At 39.3% G+C, this 23432-nt stretch overlaps 1 protein-coding gene across 3 annotated transcripts in view; it reads left to right on the top strand.

Moving 5' to 3' along the window:
• LOC127369607 (guanine nucleotide exchange factor VAV3) overlaps nt 1–23432 on the top strand; it is a 94793-nt gene that overhangs the window by 34304 nt on the left and 37057 nt on the right. For all 3 annotated transcript variants that reach the window (XM_051411134.1, XM_051411136.1, XM_051411135.1), the window contains exons 3-14: nt 7593–7651; nt 7834–7899; nt 10045–10153; nt 11506–11607; nt 13222–13290; nt 13842–13945; nt 14240–14339; nt 14705–14800; nt 18737–18805; nt 19937–20023; nt 20116–20201; nt 20959–21091. In XM_051411134.1, coding sequence (XP_051267094.1) covers nt 7593–7651; nt 7834–7899; nt 10045–10153; nt 11506–11607; nt 13222–13290; nt 13842–13945; nt 14240–14339; nt 14705–14800; nt 18737–18805; nt 19937–20023; nt 20116–20201; nt 20959–21091 — 1080 coding nt within the window. The remainder of the gene's footprint in view (nt 1–7592; nt 7652–7833; nt 7900–10044; nt 10154–11505; nt 11608–13221; nt 13291–13841; nt 13946–14239; nt 14340–14704; nt 14801–18736; nt 18806–19936; nt 20024–20115; nt 20202–20958; nt 21092–23432) is intronic.

The raw sequence follows: 23432 nt of genomic DNA, 5'->3' as shown, positions 1-23432 counted from the left end.
ATTGTCCAATAGCAACCACTAATGGAAATGCAATGCAGAATTACTGGAGTATCCATTTAAAAAGCTTCATTAGTTTGGTTTTACTTTGCTTTTATTACCTGTATTTATGTACAAACATAAACATTTATAGAATCTATACCATAGTTTTGGGTTGGCACGGAGGTTTGCATTATTGTTACTCTGTGGAATTGCATTTTTTTTTGTACCAATAAAATAAAGAAAGCACTCTGGTTAATTCTTACCTTACTCTATATATTTTCCTCTCTGTGCAGCAGCATTTGTGTGTGTGTCGGTACAGTATGACTGGTGGTCAGTAGGAAGCAGCCCGCTGATTCAGACAGTGTGAAATTCAGCTGGAGTTACCTCACCTGTCAGCAAAGTGAGGATTTGGCGGATCAGATGTGTGTGTGCATGAAGGCCTGGAGCTGCGTGGGAACATCAGTATGCTTGTGGAGTGTTTGTGTGTTTGTCTCTGTGTGAAAAACTGTGATCACTTGGGTGATATCCTCCCTTATTAATGTGAATATAAAACATGAGTGAAGGACTTCCAGGATCTGCTTTGATTACTGGGGAGCTGTGAATATGTGTGTGACTGTGACTGTGTGTGTGTGACTGTGTGTGTGTGTGTGTGTGTGTGTGTGTGTGTGTGTGTGTGTCCCCTGAGGCACTGTGCAGTCTGTGGAGGTTGACGTGATTTACCTGGAGAGCAATGATGCCCTTGCTTTTGACCCTGCGCTGTGTTGAGATGTAGTTATTAGGCGGGAGAGAGACATTGGATCATAACGCTTGTACTTTTCTTCCAGTGGAACACATAACTGAACTAAGGTGGAGTTCAAGAGATGGAGAAAGAGTGTGACTAATAACTAGATGACGACTGGGAGTGACTTCAGCTCCTACTGGGACAGATTCTGTTCCAACATTTGTGCTGGAACACGTGTTTTGGATTATTAGAAACCTCAGCAGCTGGAACACTGACCATCACAAGGGTTGAGTCATTGGTATAATGTAGATTAACAGCTCTTTCACAACTCGCATTTGTTGTATATTGTGGTAATTTTGTGCTGCGGGCCAGAAAAAGTCTTGCTCATAGTCCAGTTATCACAGAGCAGGTAGTTGGTGACACACATGTTTAATAGATATGCAATGTCATCCAAAAACAACAAACCCCCGTAGCTGCAGCCAGCCATAAACAGTGATGAAAATGGTTCATTTGAACGCTTAATGAAGCTGAGGTCACGAGCTGAAAGGTGTCAAATTAATTAGTGCCTCTATAGCAGTAATCATCCAATCAGTCTCTGTGATGTGTGTCAATACCACAGGTTATTGTTATTGCTCGAGTAAATTTGAACTGTACTAAGCCCTCCCCCCCTTTAGTTACTGTTGCTGTCAAGCTTTCCATTCTTGCACATATGTAGTTTTATAATGGTGGTGAATTAAACATTCAAGATTTGTCAACCTTTTTGGAACATCGGATCTTTGAATGCACACAGAAGTAAAAAAGCAGGCCTTTCCCATTGACTTATTTTAAAGGTTGTTCACATTCACATACATTTCTGTTTCCTATTGACAAACAACTACATTTAACCAGTAATTGCTGAGCTGATGCCGATGAAATCACTATTTTTATGATCGCAATGTCAATAAGACAAATATGTACATAAATACAGATGAATGTCAGCATATGTAATGCTTTATCAGCCATACTTACATACATAATCACACTGGGGAGTTCTTTTGAAAGGCTCTGTTTGTGGACAGAAGGATGAAACCCAGAGAAAAAGATGCATTTTAAGATTCAGCTGGCTTAGTGTGGATATGGTTTGAGGTAAACTGTTTACTAGGAAAGCTCTGCTGTCTTTACAATATGCATGACTGTAGAATTAATGCAAGTAAAGCAGTGTTTGATGAGGAGAGCGGTGGACTAAATGATGCAGGCAATGAAGACAGAGGAGAAATGGCCAACGTGTGTCGCATTCCAATAAGCTACACGTCTTTATATCCAAACACACTAATTATGTATTATGGACGTTAATGAGCCATAGCACTGATTGCCAAACATTAGTTAGTCTCTCTCACCGAGCCAATCAGGCTTTTATTGGCTCTTCTCTGTGTGGATTGAATTTTATGCACTGTCTGCATCTGTCAAACAGACATGCTCTCATACACACACAAGCGTAGACACACATCCACGTATGCATATATGCACAAATAACAATAATCAATCTCACGTGCAACAACAGACACACACAGGACACAGGAATCAAGCTTAAATCAATTACGACCCACTGTCACCCACACACATTGTACACCGACATGCATGTGTTTACTCTCTCTATTGTTTTTTTTTTTTTTAAATGTAAATTTGTTTTTAATGTCTCACTGGATTTAGCATTCATTGTTTGTCACTATCCACAGCAACAGAAAAGGCAGGGAGGCTGTTAGATACTCAAAAACATCCTTTATTTCCAAAATGTTCAAACAGCAAAATGCTTGATGTGAAAACTGGGTGAGAGAAGAGCTGTATGGTTTTCTCTCTGAAATACAAACATGATTTTACTGTCTTGCTTTCATGCTTTTCATAAATGTTTTATCAAAGCATGGCATTAACAGGCTAGTGAACATTTGAAAAAAATCTTGTTTGATGTAAAAAAAAAGACATTTACAAATGAGATTTTCAACCATAAAAACACCTTTATGATTTTCTGCAGTCTTTTGAAGGTGTTTTCAAACTATAGAATTACAGCATATTAGCTCAAACCAAGTTGGAGCGTTTAGTTCCTTCACTGGTGCAGCAAGGACTTCCTTTCATTTTAAATCAAATGGAACATCCTTGAATTTTACACCCTCAATCTGATCCTCTTAGACAGTCTAAGGACTCTCCAGACTTGAAATCAACAGCTTTACATAAAGCATGCTAAGAGTGAGGAAGCTCCGAGACAGAAGTACTGCAATCACTGAAACAACTGTTCTGAAGCAGTCAGGTGGGAAAATCCCCTGAAATAACGGCCAGTGAGGGCTGCAGATGATGGTAACACTATCTGAAGGTGCTTTCACACCTGCTTGTTTGGTGTGGTGGAATCGCCCCCCTGAGTGTTTCCGTCCTGGTTTATCGCATTGTGGTGGTGAGAAAACCCTAAAGCAAACAGCTGAACCCTGGTCAGTCTCAGTTAGATAGTCGTAGGCTGCTTTTATGTGAATCGTGGGAGTTGCAGAGGGATGCAGTGATCAGATGTTTGGGGCTGATTCAGATAATAATAAAGTAACATGCATTATCAGTGAAATATCACAGGTAACTTAATATTGATCTGCAGAGTTTTTAGTGTCACTGTTGGCTGCAACTTCAATCAAAATTGTGTGTTCCTTTTCACAAAATACGCCCGAACTAACAAGGTATTCAATCAAAGTGAGTCTTCGTCATTTTGACATTGCGGTTCAGTTTGTTTTCTTGTGAAATGCTGCAGTTAAGCATCATTTTCAGTAATGATTTCAGAATCTGTAAGCAGGGAGGTGACCTCAATTACTGTAAACAGGAATAAAATGGGTTTTTTTTCTTGGTCTGGAAGGCGTAGTATAAAATTTTAAAAATCTATTACCAACTGTATGTGTTTCAGTTGATTACCTAACTGGTGTCTATTTTTAGCCAGTAATCAGTGATTTAGAGGGAAAAAAGGAAAGAAATTAAAAGAGCCACAGAAAAGAGGAGTAAAAGTGGAGTGAAGAAAACTGGGACAGCAGGCTGGATTGTATGGGAAACCAATAAAGCTGTTGGCACGTTATACATCTAAAATGCATCGCCCATTGTCTTGAGGTGCCCTCTACCAGGGGAAGGCAGTGAAGGACGCCTCAGAATAAATAAAGAGGAGGTGATCAGTGGCTTTGAATGTCAATAGCAGATATTGAGAGACTGTCTTTGTTTGCTTCCTGACTTTTTTGTAACTGCACTATGTAGACTGATATATGGGGCCAATATTGATCTTTCTGCGAAAAACAGCAATCATGACGTCTATATTTGATGTAGCCCCATTTAAAATCCGATCTGTGGCATTGCAGTGTGAGAATACAGAGGACATTGATTGCAAAATCAGAAGTATGAATGAACAGTTTATGTCCAGTATATTATCTGGGAATTTAGTCTCAGACTTCAAGTGTTCTATAGTAGGATTTCTGTGTCGACGCAGTTTCCACAAGTATAAAATAATGATGTAAAACAAAATAGCTGCAAATTTTGACTAGAATGGGCACTGTCTGTCTATGTAGACATAAATACGGGGAGAATGAAATTCACTGAAAGCAGACAGATTGCTACTGACATGCACCTGCATCCAAGGATACACATCCACCCACCCACACTATGTCCTCATTTCCCTTTCATCTGGGCAGACACATCCCTCATCCCGCTTTAATTGCTATGCTGTGAATCATTAGATCCAGGGGTACAGCCGTGGTCACACAGAACAGGTTTAATAACCTCCATCAAACGGCCAGTCCCCCCTGCATCCCCACTCGCCTGCTACATGGCTGCTGTGACCTCTGCTCTGTGTGCACACACAGGACACCATTTCTAATACATGACCTTTGAGCTATTTAAGTTTGAATTCTTAGAAACACGCCTTTTCGGTTTCACACTAGTTGCTCAGTGCAACATTGAAGAACAGATACCGTCCCAGCTGAACCATGATGTATTTTTAAGTGTTGCAAAATGCAGTTCTATGAACAGTAGTAATCATTTATATTTTTGCTTTGCTGACTGATGACTTTTTTTTTTAGCTAAAATCAAGCATATTGCCTCTTGGAATTTAAACCTCTCATTTCCTTTGTGGACATTTTCTTGACATTGCTATTATTAGTGGCACAACCGCTGATGGTTGTAATATAATGTGAGTCTTCGGAAGCTCTTCTTGGCTGTGTGCAGATGGTCAGTTTTGTTGCGAATGTGTGTGACTCATGTATTCAGTGAAGCCAAAAAGCACAACTATACCCGACTCGCCCCCCAAAAATCGGCTGCCAGCTACAATTGGAAAGCCTCCAAAGCTCTGTTCAGCAGGCAGTGGATCTTCAGCATTTGGACATGTTGTACCTGCCAAATAGCCTCCGGATGTCATGCCCTTCATTCATTATTGGATCGAGAACTCTATCGATTCTGTCTGATAACTGATGTGTGAGGATTAATAAGTGGTAGGAGGAAGATTCTCTTTGAGTTGTAGAGCATGCACTCAGACATGAGTCATTCTGAGTGTACTCATGCATCTCATGTGTTTGCACTGCAACACTGAGGGCGACATGCATTTTTTAATTTTTTAACAGAACATGTGTTTTTGAGAAGATACTTATGTTGAGTTGATTAGTATAGCATTGTCTAACCCCTGAATTGATGTAATGCAAAGAGATGGTATTCACAAATTGTAAAATAGTCCAAAAAAGTTTCTGTGTTTCTCATCCCTGTAAACCCTCTATTCTCCAGGCTGCTGACTTTAATCTGTGTTTAGCTGATAGTCTGACAGTTGTAAAGCTCTATCGATGCTAATTCTGTAATGTATACTGCATACTAATTTAATAATGTAACATTTAGAAAATGTGTTTGTGCTTTTTTGGACCAGCACACTGATCTTTAAGGGCATCATTTCTGCTGCCGATTAGAAGGGTGGGGTTGACGTGGTCATGTCCCCCTCACTTGTTAAAATCCTATTTTTGTTGCTCCACTTTTATTGTTTCGGATGGATTTTCTTAATGCAATCTCTCTGAACACTTACTGTCCAGCTGCCATGGAACACATGAGTGAGACGTTATCTTCGGTTATTACTGTGAGTGCGCTCTAACATTGACAGCGCAATGGACAGTTTTAACAAAAAATATTAACATTGATTGGCTTTATACAACTTTTCACCTATGCAGTAGTACTCCCCAAGATGTGTAAACAGACTTTGATGTGTAAAAATCAGCGGAGTTCCTCTTTAAGGAGCAAGTTTTTTTGCTGGGTTTTGCCTCTCAGGTTACACACAGACTGCTGTACTTAGTTGGTGAAGGTTGTCAGGGCATAAAGGAAGACCTGCAGACACTACTAAGGGCTGAAATTATTATAAGTCAAAAATCTTCCAGAATGATCCACCCTGTAAAGAATTTTTAAAAAAGATTTTAAGTAGGCATAGTGAATTATTGTGGGAAGCACATTACCTGATTTATTCATATTTTCTTATTTGTTAGATTGACTTAAATGTATATAAATACAGGTCTGAAACACTAGTGTGCCTCTGCTACCTCCTCTCATGATGTGTAATCAACCACTGTAGCTCTGTCACAAACACAGCTCTGCACCCTCCCACCGCTCAGCTGCTCACCTCTAACATTTCCCTTTGATCAGAAGGTGCGACTAATGAACTCAGCTCAAATTTTTGTTTCATGGTGTTACTGATGCACCGCTGCCTCTGATGCAGCTGATGTCTCTGTGATGATAAGAAGCTTGGTCAAAGTCAGATTAATGAAAGAATGTCAGTGTCATCCACCTTCTGTTTGATGGATGTGATACAGTTTGATTGATTGTTGTGCAACTGATCAACTCAAGTCTGCTTATCTATGAGAGATCCTTAAATTACAGAATGCTAATACTAAAAACAGCTTCATCCTAAAGTGGAAGAACATTAATTTTGCATCAGTGACACGCATGTCACATTATTAGTTCCAGTGGTGCACAGTAGTACAGTTTATAGCTTAAAGGATGCCAGCAGAAACATGTTTTTGCCTCTCTCTGTCCTTTGTGTGCCACTGTTTGTTCGATTCACTGGTGGGGGGAAGGGAAAGGCCAGTTGTATGATCAGTATTGATCTTTGAAAGCTTATGCTCCAGGCCAAATGTGAATGCGAGCGTGCAGGGGTGTTTTCATCGGCACGTACGTGTGTTATGTCAGTGGACGGGTGATCCACAAAAAGGGGTTTGTGGGCCGTTTGCCAGGTTGCAAAGCGTGAATAGACAGAGCTCTCTGCCGAGTGTCTTATCTGCTTTACTCAGATAATAAAGCTGTATCGTTCATTCAGTAGGTGAGTTCGGTGGTGATTATTAGTCAAGCAGGTCACACACTCACATACAAACACACAGAGGGTCAAGGGCACTGGCAGGACTGAGCACAGCAGCGTGAAATTACATGTCATACTAATAGGAATCATGTCAGCCCATGAGAGCACACGGTTAACTTCACAGCACGATCAATTAGTGATCAGTTCATTTGACTCTGCTCTGCTGCTACTGTACTAACTGATGATGACTGTGTGTCCAGTGAGTCATTTTTTCTGTTTAGTCCTCTCTCATATAACACCTCTCTTGTTCCTCCTTCTTGGTTTCCAAATATATGTGAAAGGGGTTATTTTAGATGCAGCTCCAGGAGAATGTTAAAACACTAATATTATTTCAGAATATAAATTGGCTTGTGTGAGTGGATTAGCTCAGTTGTGTCAGTAGCAGGGTTGGACTGTTTGAGAATGCTGCCCTCATGTGTCTCCTTGTAGAAATGCAGCACCCAAAACAACAAGCTCCCATATCAGTATATGATTTTATAATGTGAATAATATTGATAAAATAACACATCCTTATTTCCATTGCAGGTTATGGACACACTATCTAAACTTTCCCACACAGCAATCACACAACAAACTGGAATCAGGTAAGATGAAGTGAAATGACACAATACAGACAAATATAATATTTTTTTTATAGATTTGAAACAATGTGAGCATTGGTACACAGTATGATACAGTATTATATGACACAATTCAATGCGTATTATATGGCAGGGTATATAATGATGAGATTTTAACACAGAATGCTTTCTGTTTGTCTTCCAAGGCCCTTTCCATCCGAGGAGAGTGTTGAAGATGAGGATATTTACAACCACCTGGAGGACCTGATAGAGTATGTTCCCTCTCCTCTTCTACTGACACCCGTGTGCATAACACCCGTGAAAGTTGGAGAATTTTACCTTTTACATGCTTGTGAGCGTTTTTCATTCGAACTTAATTGTAAAAAGTAATTTGTTCATTTAGTCTCCAGTTTTCCTATCACTTAAATATAACAGGTTGTTGTGGGCGCAGATAACATTTGTTCCCTGGGTGTTGACTGGAAGGCAGCCACCTCCTCCAAGGCTTTCAGTATGAGCTCGCCAGACTCTTTTTGTAGTTAACCACAAGGCGTGTGGGCTTGCGGCTTGATCATTTATTCAGGCCTTGCACTTAACATATGATGACAACTAACCATCTTATGATTGATGTTTTCAGGAATTTTATTCCAAAGCAACTTTATCAAAACAACAAATAATGCATTTTTCACTTTTGAAACTGAACAAGGAAGAAAATCATAACATTACATAATCCACCTACATTGCAAGCAGGACTCCTGGCACAGTGCCTTGCAAAGCCCTTTATCTAAATGAAATGCAGCAATAAAAACTGAATCTGAAAGCTGTTCAGAGACTTGACTGTGGCTTGTTTATTATGGATTTTTTTTAAGGCAATATAGTTTAGAATATTTTCAGACTGAAGTTGTCAGATACCAATTTATTCACATATTTTTGCCATGATTTTTACTTTTACCATTTTTTGTATTCATAGCGCTAAGCTCATATATATGTAAACGTCTATTGTTGGCTATATTTGTCTATACAAAAAGATATGGGCTTTTGAGTTGCATTTTAAGGGCAGAGCTCCTGTAACTTGTGTGGTATTGTCAGTCAGTCATGTGAGTCAGTGGAGACAGATAATCGTACAGTAAAACTGCTGTTGGGAAGCCTTACACTGCCACGGTGCTCTGGTCTATGTTTAGCGCTGACAGCTCCAAGCAGCCCACTAGTCAGTAGTGACAGAAGAAAACAGCAGCCTGACAGCATCCAGCTGTGGATGGGAGCTGAAAGTGGCAGCCTGGATCACACTGAACACAGCCAAGTTCTGCTCACAACTCCAGGCTGCTCAGTGGTCAGCAGTTATCAAATGGACATAACATGTACAGAATCACACATACACTCAGACATAAAACCCATTCATCCAACAGCGAGAGCTTCACTACCACTTCTCAGTTTTATTCATCACCTTTTTCCTGCTGAGCATTTACATACCAGAGGGAAAACCCTGGTTAGTAGTGTCTTGTGGTTACATGTATAAAAATACTTTATACCCCATCCTGGATGCATCATTTGAAAAGTGTCCTGAGATAACTTCTGTTATGAATTGGCGCTATACAAATAAAATTGAATTTAATTTAATTGAAATCTACATATGATTATGCTGTCATATACATAAACAAACATATGGATCATTTGTCAGTATTTTCTCATCAGTTATATCTTGGCCAATCTATCAAAACCTTAAAGTTTTAATGTTACTGGATATGGTTCAGCTGCATCTTGTCAGGCTTGTGTGCTGGGGTCCATTTTCCCCCATGCCTACCAAGTCCCAGCTTCCCTCACCCCTCACCTCACCCTTTATTCTTCACCATAATATACCTGCACACGTACAAGTCTGAGTCCTTTACATACACTGTGTAGAAGCCTCTCTTTGACAGTTTCTTCCTCCTGTTTCTTTCCTCTTGAGGACATTTGGTTCTAAGGTACATATATAAAAAGGACAAGAACACACACACAAGCACTGAGCCATGTCATGTTAGCCCAGTTGCTAAGGTACAGTAATTGGCTCAGATGTGAGCAGTGAGAACAGGCCTGTGGCGTCACACATAAAAGTCTTCGCCTGTGTGTGTGTGTGTGTGTGTGTGTGTGTGTGTGTGTGTGTGTGTGTGTGTGTGTGTGTGTGTGTGCCTGCGTGCGTGTGTGTATGTGTGTTTCTGAGCCACTTTCACAGCCATGGATTAAGTTCTGTGCCTGACTAACAAGATTTGTAGTATACTATTTAATTCCACTTCTGTAAAACCAGAACGGTGTGTGTCTTTGTGTGACCCTTTCATGTGGTTGTCATGAGGAGTGAAAACCATTACCCACTCACAGAAAAACGGACCAAACTGCAGTGTGATGTAATGTAATGTCAGTACCATATTCTGTCATGTGTCCTGCAGTGAGAAGGGAGTGGAGGATGAGGAGGACCTGTATGACTGTGTGTATGATGATGAAGATGGAGGAGAAATCTATGAGGACCTGATGAAGACAGAAGCCGTCCCTCCTCCGGTCAGTCCAGCTCTCTTTAACTACACTCACATCTTGACTAGGCCTCATTAGTACGGGTGAGAGGATTGATACCACTCTCATGTATGCAAACAAAATATAAAGCTTGCAGCAGATTAGCCTAGCTTAGCATAAAGGCTGGAAGCTAGTATGACTCTGTAGGAAGAGATCTGCCTACCAGCGCCTCCAAAACTCACCAATTAACACAATACGGTATATCTTGTTAGTTTTCATCTGTACAAAAACCGAAATGTAAAAGTGACAGTGGTTTTACGGGGGGTTATGCAGGACTATTTCTTGGCCGGGTGCAGTGACTTTGCAGGCAACCAGTGGAGATAAAACCCCATAAAACTGCAACTTGTTGTTTTTACTCTTTAGTTTTTGTATGGATTAAACAAACAAGGTCTGGCGGGCCCTCCTTCAGAAGCCGGAAAAAAGTTCATGCCCGACCACACCACCATTTTTATCAATCATTAACAATGAAAGGGGAAGCAACTACTAAAACAGTGGAATAAAGGTCAGCACAATAGCATTAGCAAACACTTGTTTGTTTATTTACATAAATCACATTCCTTTAACCTAGTTTCACTTCATATTTTCCCCCGAGACATCCACACACCCCCTGCTGTGGCTTTATGCCCCAACAGTTTGAGAACCTCTATAGTAGCGGATAGGCGAACTTTTCCTATCTTGTCTTTGTGCTAAGCTAAGCTAACCAGCTGCTGGCTGTAGCTTTATATTTGGCATAAAAGTTTTATCTGGGCATTAAAGTCCAGAAAACTCTCTCTTATTGCCGCTTAATGGAGCTTTAAGGTACAAACTGGGTGAAGTTTTACTATTTTAGTGGAAGTGAACAGAAATGAAGAAAGCAGTATCAACATTGATATTCAAAGTGCACCTTCGAAAATAATTAGGCTGTTTTACAATTCAGATTAAGGATATAATTTGATTTAGTCTTACACTTGTAAGTTTCAGTTTTAATGTTTATTTCACATACACTGTAAATCCCCTTTTGATATTTTATCTGTTTTTGGTCCAAATTGATATTATTTCTCCATTCCGTGCACTATTGAAATGTGCACAGAAAGTTGTAACTTAGGGATTTATAAAGTTAATTGTATTTGTACAAACCTGATAAATGCTTTGTTCAGTACAGAGTGATGATACCTTACACTCTATCATAACTGGCAGACAGTCTAGCTAGCATGTGAGAATCTTTGACCTTGCTCAAAGGGTTGTACAGACTACATCTGCTCAAAGACTCAACAGTTTGTCAGCCCACAGCGCTGACACATAGTAACAGTCCTCTGTGTGTGTGTGTGTGTGTGTGTGTGTGTGTGTGTGTGTGTATGTAGGCGTTCCAGAAGCAGGCAGAGACTGACATCAGGAGCTGCTGTTTAACAGAAATCAAGCAGACAGAAGAGAAATACACTGAGACCCTGGAGTCTATAGAGAAGGTACTGACTTGTTAAGTAACTTCTCATTGTCAAGGACACAATCATATTACTTTATAATGACACTGTGGTTAAAAATACAGTGTTTTGTGCTGGACATTTTGCTGTGAATTTATGCAAATTATTTCTTCTTCTATACTATACACAATGTATGCAGTCGTCTTTGTTCTGTTATCTACTGGTGTCACATGGAAACATGCACAAGTACATTTTTAGTTTTTTTTAAAAGTCACGTGTGAAGCCAAGTGTGTTTGTTCAATCTTACAAATGATGCTGGTTAGTGTTTCCCAACCTAGTAAAGCAGTGTCATTTTTTATTAGTTTTGAGAAGTTCAACTAAAGTAATTTTCTCCTCTAAACTTTTCAGATTTTTTAATTTCAATAACTGTTTACAGCCTGAAGGGGCTATTCAGTATCTTGCATGGAAAAAAAGGCAAAAAAATCGAGATAAAAAGTCTAAATTAGAGTAGCAGAACAATATTTTCCTCTTTCCTGTCACATTAATAAACACACACCCCCTCAGATTTATCTCCTTCCCACTGAGAGAAACACTGGATTGAACTAGATAGAGCACGTAGGTCCTCTGTAGTTGTCAAACTGCAGTAAATTGATTGAATTGGTAAAAAAACAAAACTCCAACGAACAAGTAAAAACTATTCTAATAAAGAAAAAATGTATTCATATTTGTTTTCCCCGCTCAGACAGACCCAAATATGTCTAAACTGAGGACAGAGTTGGTTTGAGTGACAATCAGTACATTGCCAATTTCAGTATCAGAAATAATACAAATTAACAATGACATAAACTGAAAAGTCTCTAAGTTGATGTAAGCCCAAATTCAACTGCAGTGGTAAAACACGAAAGCAAAGTTAACTTTCTTAGGGTGGAAATAGTCCCACTCCACTGATTTCATGCCGTAAAAGGATGACAAGAGCACTAGAAATCAATTTGCCCTCCTTATCACTTGCAATACGACAAGCTGACTGACTGTAATTACCTGTTTTTGGGGTATAATGGAAAAAAATAATGAGTTTTGTAACAAATGTGTACTCCCAGAGAGAAATGAGTGAAAGAATATGTTTTTTATTTTTGAAATTAGTAGTGGGTAATGAATAATCTCTGCACTGCTTGGAACAAACTGCTCCAAAAGACCAAAACTATGAGAAAAGCCCTTTTGTGGTGGATGTTTTCCACCTTACCCTGCACTTTTGCTGGACTGTGGGAGGCCCGCCGTCTCTTACCCCCCAGCCACAGCTACTTGTCTTCTCCCTCTTGTGTACGTTCACGTCTGGAAAAAGACCTTGCCAGATTTCCCAGCGGAGTATCTCAGTAGATGACTTTCGATATGAAGTGGATGGTGGAGTTTAGTTTGCGCTCGCCTGCTCCTTTGAGATGTAGAGGTGACTATGCGGCGGGAGTTTTCTGAGAGGAAATCATTAAATTGCAAACTCTGAAAATGAGATTATTGTCGTGACCCAGACAGTCCTCCTTGTTTTTGCTGACTGCAGCTCTTTGCAACTTGGCCCCATAATATAATAGCTTCTCACAAAATGACTTTCCCACTCTTACTCTAGAGGGGACGAGCTTCATTCTCTTGCTTTCTCTCTCTCCGCTGCAGCACTTTATGACCCCCCTCAACATGTTTTTATCCATGGCCGAGATGGAAAAGATGTTTGTGAATGTCCCGGTAAGTCATTGTCTTTACTTTACACTTTAGAGTGCAATAATCCAACTGGGTGGTCAACTCGGGGTCACAAAATTCTTTACTGAAGGGCACTTTTCACTCAAGACATTTCATTTCATGTCACAGTAGGAAAAGCACAGGTGTAAATAATAAACAAAAATCATATTTTTGAATTTGTCACACTGTCATGGCTAGTTTTATTTGAAAAACAGCTGTTGATTTAGAATTAAATGTGTATAAAAATACACTGAAATTAGTAGTGACTGAGTATGTAAAGACAGAGAGTCTTTAGCCATACTAGCGGCTCTTTGAGGCTGTACTTTTAGACACTTGCTTTGAGCTAATGCTAACCCAGTGCTAATTAGCGCTAAACACAAAGTACAACCAAGGCTGATGGGAATGTCAAGTTATTTGTCATAAACCAAGTTCAAGTTTTTTTTTCAACTTTGAAAACAGGTGAAATTTACAGTTCAAAAAGATATCTTTTTCCACCTGGGAAAATAGAAAACCCTAAATGCATTAAACGATCTTTGCTGTGCTTTGCTGTGTTTCAGGATCTGGTTAAAGTTCACAAATGTTTACTGGTGGAAATCCAAGACTCAGTCCTCCACAGAAGTGCACAGAACCTTTACCAGATCTTCATCACTTACAAAGAGAGGTACACTGTGGACTTTGTAACCTCTTACAATAGGTTCGGTGAATAAAAGAAATGATAGAAATTGGGTTTAAGATGTTATAACAGTTTATAATGACAGGTGGTTTCATATTTAGATGAATATGGAACAGGGCTATTTATCTGTAATAATGTCTACTTTAGGAATAACGTGTCAGTCAGCTCTGTTTCTTTATTTAAGTATTACTTAGGTTTTATACCTAACTCATTAAAAAGGCCTTCACAGTCCAAAAGACACTGCTTCTTCTCCAATCCTCTTGCTGTGTCTTCATGTCCCAGGTTGTTGATCTATGGGAAGTACTGCAGCCATGTGGAAACAGCCATCGCCACTCTGGATTACATCTGCAAAGAAAGAGAGGACGTACGCATGAAGCTGGAGGTAAAACCTTTTTAGTGTCGGTAAATGATTGTTTAGAGCCACAGTGACAACTTTACATTCTTCAACATCTCTGAATGGTCAGAGAATGCCCTCAAGTGTGTACCTGAGGCATTGCAGGTGATGACACCTTGACTGACAGCATAAATGATTGTAAAGTTTTCTGTTACGCTCTTATCGCTTGTTGCTTGAGACTCTTCAAAAGTTAAACTGCTCAAACAACTCTTTTTTGATTGGGCTCCCCTCAAAATCTTTGAGGACACACAGGATAAACGCTGCACTGTCACCATCTGGTTTTTATTGTAGCATCTACATATATAATTTAGAGGATAATCTACTGATTGTCTTTCTTTGTTGTCTTCTCACAGGAATGTTCAAAGAGAGCCAACTACGGCAAGTTCACACTGAGGGATCTGCTCGTTGTTCCTATGCAGCGAGTCCTGAAGTATCACCTCCTCCTGCAGGTACAGTCCTCCAATCTATCTTCTGTTTCTGTTCTACTGTAGTTATAAAGTCAGCATGTCTTCATAGTGTAAAACAATAGCCTTCCAATTAGTACCGTGAGTGTTGGAAAAGCAGGTAACTCAGATAGGTATGGATTTGTTTCTCTGGAGTCTGTCTTTTCATCTGTGAACACACAGGGCATGTTTTATTTATAGCAACATAACTTTATGTACATATCGTTCAGGAAGAAATTGAGGAAAACTGTTGAAAGTGCTGATGTGGGGCTTTGTTTATAGACCATGACATTGTTATGAAAGAATTTTTTAAAACTTTGAATTATAACTATTTCCAGAGATTTACAATGGCATGTGAAGACTTTCAGTGGAAAGAGGCACAAAAACAAGTGCTTTACTTCTACATAGGCTGGTATAATAGGATTATGTCAGTCATTTTCTGTTGTATTTATCTGTATAAAAAGTAAAACAGTATACTTTCAAACTTGAACTGTTACCTAGTAATAGTTTGAGTTATTATCACTGAAGATTTGTGTGTGTGTCAGTTTTTTGTATTTTAGGTTTCTGTCAGCATTATACTTTGTTAAATTGACAAAATAATAAGTCAAACTTGTAGCTGTGTGTGTGTGTGTGGGGGGGGTAAGGGCACTTTAAAGGCTGCTGTACAAAAACTAAAATGCATAGTCTGCAAAAATTAACCAAAATGAACATTGGCATCAGATTAATACAGATGTGCCAACATTATCATCTCCTGGTTTTGCTGCATGTTCTTGGTGAAAACAGAAATATTAAGACATGGCAATCAATTATGTCCTATTACCTTCTCAATAACATTTGAAAATTAAAGAATTACCTCCTTTGCTTAAGAGACATGGTATTATTTGTCTTCCACCACTAGTTATGCACGACGTTGCAGTGATGCTTCATTTAATACAAATTAATACAAATTTGGAGGTACTTTTATTTTAGCTAGCTAGAAAATATTTTACTTTTTACTCCACTACATAAATCGGACGGCTTTAGTTACTAGTTACTTACTGGATTATATATGTATAGTAATACAACACTTTGAAATGGGTGATTAAGCATAATGAGTACTTTTACTTCTGATACTTTAAGTATATTTAATTCTTATTTCCTCTTCACTTAAGTAAAACTTTGAAAGCAAGGTTTTTTACTTATAATGGAATGTTAAGTAAAGGATCCCAGGACTACTTTTCTAATACTTTTCTATCACCATATATTTCCATCACAACTCTTAACTGCTGTATATAATGTCCTTCACTGTCATTGTAAGTGATCAGAGGACAGAAACTTCAAGTTAAAAGTCTTCACTGACTTTATAATGACTGTCTGTAAGTGACAGAGGCCCATCAGCGAGGATTTGATTCATCAAAGGTTCTGTCATTGCCAATCAGACTTTATGAGAGAGAGGGCTTGCTGTCACTAGGTGGTGCTGTTGGTCATGTTTCCTTCTCCTCCTCTGCCGTCGTCCTTCAGGCTTCTGTCGTCTATTTCTGTAGATCGCTGAAATGACCTGCACATAATTGTCATCTGATCGAGACAATCAAGGGAGAGAAAATAGATTGATTGAACTGAAAGACAGAGCAGCGGACAGAGTAAGACAAACAACTAAAGCGAGACAGGCAGAGAGGTGAAGTATTTTTGAAGTGGTTTGTGGAGAGTGAGGGTGTGGAAACCCAGGACAAAGTCAGCGAGAAGTTATTGACGTGATGTCACTGACCGTAGATGTAAATGATTTTTAAATAGAACAAATATGCTTACTTTAAGAGTAAACAATACGTATATGTGTGTGTGTCAGTATGTGCGCGAGCATGGCCTATCCTTTTAGTCTACACACACACTAGATACACTTCTCCCACGGGGTAAGTCTGCAAGGTTGAAGGTGTTCTGTGTTTAATGTACATGTGGGTTTGCTGATGTACAGCACATTAATGAAAACAGAAGCAGCAGCGTTTTTCCTGGTGAAAAGATGTGCGTATATATGTGTTTGGGTGGGTGTGAAGGTGACAGGAGCACATCTTCTTCCTTATTCCACTGGACTATTCATCCATAGGGAGGGCTAAAGGCCTTTTTGTTAATTGATTTTGAAGACCCCCTCTCTTTGTAATCTTTGGCAATGTTAAAGATCCAATCCAATCAATCTAAAATTAAATTAACAGTATTACACATCTAAAAATATCAAGATGAAAAAGTCCAACTTGAAAATTTTGCTACCACGAATAAGCAACTGAGCCTTCAGATGAGAAACTGGAAACCATGCACGCTTGACTTTTCAACCGCAATAAATGAAAATGAAAAAAATAGATATAATAAATAAAGATTTTGAAATTACCTTCAGGAAATGTGTGAGTGGAATTCAAAGTAAATTTTAATTCTATAGGTTCAGTTGTATCTAAATGTCAACAATGGTCAACAGTTTACAATGAGTTATTCAATCGCTTCCATACTGTAGCCATATATCTATTTGTGAGGCACATGTTTGATTTGCAGTATTCATTCTAAATTTGATCTGTGAATCCTTACAGGTATTCAGTGCATTCAATATGAGTATCAGAGGGTTAATTTCCTTGACTAATGACTGAAAGACGTGTTGTCTGCGCTCTTCAATGAATCCAGAACAATTTGTCGGACCAATATACATAGTAGAGGACATTTTGTATTCTTTCACATTAAAGTGTTCATATATAGTTTCTCAGCTTTTACTTATTACTTTCAGAAATGAGCTGATTCCACAAGGGTTTTTAATAAAAAAGCCCCAGAATAGGCTCTCTGACACCTCTCACCCTCCTCCTGTTTGCGTGCAACACAAATGGCCAACCAAAAAAGGAGAAAACCTGTAGGAACAAAGTGATTGCGTTGTGTCAACATGGACTGAGATCCCTGTGGAACAGCCGGGTTATAGCCAGCTGCACTGAATAAAGCATCCACTGAGTTACTTTCCCACATGGCGACAGCCAGAATCTGTACAACTAATGTCTTGTCACTTCCCCGAGTTCCCCGAGTTCCTCTCTCTTGGCGTTTCTTTCTTTCTCTCTTTTTTTGTCATCAATCTTTCTCTCTTTCTTCCTCACTGCCTCCGCTCATCATTTCTCTTCCTCCCCTGAACACATCACGACACGATTCCTTCAATGAGTCCATCATGTATGGTCCCGGCTATCAATGTGACCACTCCCTTCCTCTGTATCTCTGGAGGTGTGGAGGTGGGAGCGAGGCTTGATAAATGGGACTCCGCCGTCTTGCTACTGATAATAATGCCCAGGTTGAGCTTGACTGACACCAGGGATTTGAGCAGTGCCAAGCAGACATATATATCTCCCTTAGCGGCTCAGTGTGTGTATGTGTGTATCTGTGTGTGTGTGTGTGTGTGTGTGTGTGTGTGTGTGTGTGTGTGTGTGTGTGTGTGTGTGTGTGTGTGTGTGGACACAGTTTGTATGGGCCTGTATGAAGGACATGCATGGCATCCTTCCTTATCCTCCACTGCTGAGGTCTAGATGTCTTGTTTACGCTGCAGCCAGGCAGTGGCAAGCAATTTTAGATACACACGCACACCACACACACACACACACACACCTGCAATACATGAGTGCACACACATACACACACACACACACACACACACACACACACACACACACACACACACAAAACACACACACCTGATTTATTTCAGGGCAGGATTTTTTCAAGCAGTAACTTTTTTCATTTCCTATCAAGACGAAAGCATTGTGTTCATGTGTAGGATGTGGCCGGTGTGTATGTAGTGCAGCAATGTAGTGCAACTGGATAACAATATTCATGAATATAACATTCAATATTTCTTTCATGAGCCTAGCCTCACTGTAATTTTCTGAAAGAGGTATTATCTTAGGACACTTGCTTACTCCTCTTTTGTGTGTGCGGTTTATATCTGTCCAATAGGAGTTGGTGAAACACACTCATGATGCCGCAGAGAAGAGCAATTTGCGGATGGCATTGGATGCCATGAAGGTACATCATCGGTTTATCCAATTTATTCTATTTACGCACACTCTAATCCCAGCATGCACAAAAAAAAAAAAAAATCCAGCAAATTTTCTTCATTAGGACTGTGTGGATTTGGTTTCATCAAATTTGATTGACAGTGGTCTGTCAACTCAGCAATCAACCCCACAACTGTCCTCCGATTTTAATTTAAATGTTGCATAATCCTCATTGGTGCTCGGAAGTCTGTAAACTAGTGAGAGTAACACAGGTATATATAGAAAAAAAATAGAGAGATATAGAAATCTCTCAAGGTAAAATAACAAAAACAGTTTCCGGTGTCTGAATTCTTACCAAAAAGGACGAAAGACTGGCATTACAGCAATGAGTCCTCGCATTATATTACACATCATGATTCAATGAAGTCTGGTTGAAAGTGACCAATGCTGAATACGGTTACCAGTATTATTTTGGCCCACATTCACCATGGTATTAATTACTTAGGATTGCCTTGATGACGTCAGATTTCATTTCATATATCCAAACATTCAAATATCATTCATTGGACCCCATCAAATATAGTAAGAAGCTAACTGAGAAAATTGGTTTTTAGGGCCTTTAAATGAATGCATTATTGTTTAGTGGATTGTTGGTTAACTTAATACCAAGGTACTCCCTACATTTAGGTATTGTTTATCATTAACCATGTCACAGCCTGCTATGAACGCTTGTGTGGGCTCACAAGCTACCACGTTCATGTCTGACAAGAAATATTGCACTTCATTAAAAGTCATTGCACAACTTTTGACTACACATAAATAAAAGAGTAGTCCACTGAATGCATTATTTATAACTCCAGCTTATTTTGTAACACTCGAAGGCTGTCCAATTGAAAGCTGAGAGTCCTGTCCCTAGTCAAGTCAAGTTTATTTGTAAAGCCGAGGGTTGCATACAGTCTCTCATTGGAGTTAACAAGCCCACATCAACAATGGTTACTTTTGGAAAAAAAAAGAAAAACCGTAGCACATAAAAGGAAAAAGGGGGACCTCAGCAAGTGCGGAATGCTGAGATGCTACACTGTACTAGCTATTAAAATGTTTAGTCGGAATGAAGCTAAATTCAAAAGAGATGCTTTATTGTTTTCTGATTTGTCTGCAGGACTTGGCTCAGTATGTTAATGAAGTCAAGAGGGACAATGAGACGTTGCGAGAAATAGATCAGTATCAGAGATCCATCGAAAACCTGGTAAGCCACCTGTTTCTTCCAAATAACTGATCTCAACCTCATGGTACTTTGTAAATGTTTTATTCCTGTCACCTTTCTTTCTTTTTCTCTAGAACCAGCCTCTGAGTAACTACGGGAGACCCAAAGGTGACGGGGAGGTACGAGTGGCCTCTGTGGACAAACGGGCTAAACAGGACAGGTGAGATGTTAGGTTGACGCGTCTGTTGGCTCAAACACTGATTGACTGATTGCAGCTTAACTAGAGTCAGGTACAGTGGTTGGAAAACTGCCAGAGTTTATATTGCTTTAAGTGCTGCTAGAAACTCAACCTGCGTGCCTTGTAAGTTAAGAACAAAATCAAGTGAAGTAATTGCTGGTGAATGACACCACAATCGATAAATACATGGTGCATGTCACATTTTTGGCATTCAGCCGATGCGAATGTCCAGTAGGATCCTAACCAGTAATACGTTTTGTAGCTTATTTTTTTCTCTCACCTGTACATTAAACTACATCTACAAACACAGTTGTGTGTCAGGTACAATTTCATCTTTTTTTGAAGCCACAGTATGCAGTTAGGGTTAGTCCTACCCTTCTTATGTACACTTGTCACCTACTGTGATTAGCTGTCTACTGCCTTAAAACAACAGGGAGTTATAGTTTCAGTTTGAGGCCATCCATATCTGTAAAGCTATCACAGCGACTGGAGAGGCAGACACACACAGAATATGCTCAAACACAGGTCCCAAACTTTGTTTAAACTTAAGTTTCAGGTAAGAAGGTTATTTAGTTATGACCACACAGAGGGCTGATAATATATAATAAATCATATGTATTACTTTTATTATTTCAGGAATAATGCATATTTCAGCTTGAAGTTAAAGAGAATACAGTGGACAGATGAACAGGAAAATATCAACTTGTTCATCAAGGTTGATTTGCTCTTTGAACCACAGGCACATCTTTCTGTTTGATGCTGCGGTGATCGTATGTAAGCGTCGAGGGGACAACTACGAGATGAAAGAGGTGATCGACCTGCACCTCTTCAAGATCACCAACAACCCCACGTCGGACAAGGAGAACCGAAAGGTCTGCACACACACACAAGGATATGGTTTCTATTGAGACTCAGCCCTGTTGTTTTATTGCACTGTAGCATCCTATGCTGACTCTGGTCTTTTTTTTCCTTCTTGACAAGAATAGATATTTGGAGAAAAATGATTTTAGTGGCGACAGCAATCACCATGAGGCTGTCAACAGACTTTTTTTTTTACAGCAGACATTTTGACTTTAAAGCACCAGGGCAACGGGCAGCATTAATGATGGCTCTGTCTTCTGGGTAACTAAGCATCTTCATAGACATGACTGCGTTATATTGAGCTGTGTCTGAAGCCACTATTAATTAATGTTATTAGTCACACCTGTGTAAATGTCCACTGTAAGAAATGTCTGAGTGACTGGCAACAGTGTTTGGAATACACCTGCCTGTACACAATGAGCTGTAAAAAACAGACAGGAATCACACATCTGGGATAGTCTGAACAGATTTTCACAGCTGTATCACTGAATTTTACAGATGTATGACATCAGAGAAATAAATTACACTACAGTATTCAATCAGAAAAAGAACAAAATACACAACTTTGGGTGGTGGAACTGTTGTGATTTTGGAAAATGCATTGTATTGTACAACATGGCCAGGTTTGATCCCCACAGACTGCACATGAGTAGGTCTCCCAAGTGAATTCTTCCTACTTGGCATGTACTTTGGCAGATACACGTTTTTCAAGTTTCAGATCTGGCCATCACCTTGGAAAATATATTGGCACGTCTTTCAGTCATTTCAGATTTTTTTCTTTTCTGTTTTTTGGCAGCAACACTCTCTCTTTGTGAACATTTCTCTTTCGGTAACCCACTTCCACTTTTGGCGAGGCCACAGTGATGATGTTTTGCATCAGACATGCAGAAAGAATTAGCCTCAATTAAATCAGTCAGAACGAAATGTAGCAGGTAGCTTATTTTCTGCCAGGCTTGCACACCACATTTATTGGTCATATTTGCAAATAAAATATTGAAGCATGTTTTTCTTCTTTATTGTGCTGCCCACTAAAATGAGACCATTCAACCATGAAAACAAGGGCTTTGAATTTTAATCCAATGAAAAAATTCCCAAGTAATTCCGGAAGCCAATTAGTTTATTTCTACACTTCTTAGTCCAGATATGTCACAGCTCAGAGAAAAGTGTGACTCACACGTCTAACTTTATTGTTTTTACTTAATAAGGAAGCTTCATTTCCTCGGGTCTGATTGGTGGCGTCATTTTGAATCCACACTGATTCAATTCTCAGTCTGAAAGAGAAAAAATGTCTTGAGCATTTAGCTTTTAATTTTATGGTGTGTTATCACCATTTTCAAAAAGCAATAACCCACTTTAAGCTGTGATTTACAGTGATTTTATAATAGCTACTGTAAAACAGCTTTTGATGACATTTAATTTCACCCGGGGCTGTATGCCATGTTCTTCCTAATAGGGGTACAACAATATAGTGAGCATATTCTGCTTCTACTTTCACGTTTTCTCTGTTGCTGTAATATACAGTGCAAAAATAATAGCAGAATGTACTTCTTAACATTCTGTAAAGTAAAAAGAACAAAGCAAGCATCTCATATAACCACCAATCAGCTATAATGGAGGGAAGTCTTGCACTGTTGAGTCCATTATTGCCTCTTTATGACTGAGTCAGCAACACTCAGAAACCATGTTGGACTCCTGACAAACCAATTAACAGCACTACTTCAACATAATGAGCAGCAATAACAATTTATCAGATAAACGCAGGTTCATAAAATTGAGTAAAAATCAAGTTAACTCGCTTTTTGACAGTATTTTATAAACACCTGTACCAATCTCCACACCCCGCTGCTGCCTTTTGTGCTCTGAGTCCCCTAGTGTGCTGCTAAAGTGAACTGCATGTGAAAGATTTTCTAGCTCGTAACACAGACAACAAAATAATCAACTGAAAAGAGTCTTAAATAATTTGGTGTATGCTTGTTCCAGCACATGTTTTACACTGTCTTGTTCATTTACCAGCGTAATACTTAAACAGTGTCAGTCTAGAACAGTCTGCCTCCTCCCAGATGGTGTTATCATTAAACCTCGCTTTGGGCCTGACAGCATACACACACACACACACACACACACACACACACACACACACACACACACACACACACACACACACACACACACACACACACACACACACACACACACACACACACACAAATACGTACACACAGTGAATACTAAGTGCCAAATGGTGAAAAATATTGCCAATCATAATGAGGAATGATATCTAAGGCGAGCCAGGAAACAATGATTTGGGCAGTAATGATGTTGTAAGTAGCAGACATTAGTATGCTTAGACCC

Source organism: Dicentrarchus labrax, unplaced genomic scaffold, assembly GCF_905237075.1.
Source record: "Dicentrarchus labrax unplaced genomic scaffold, dlabrax2021, whole genome shotgun sequence".
NCBI classification, from domain to species: Eukaryota; Metazoa; Chordata; class Actinopteri; family Moronidae; genus Dicentrarchus; species Dicentrarchus labrax.
The sequence above is the reverse complement of the archived record's forward strand: the minus strand, read 5'-3'. Positions and strand labels throughout refer to the sequence as shown.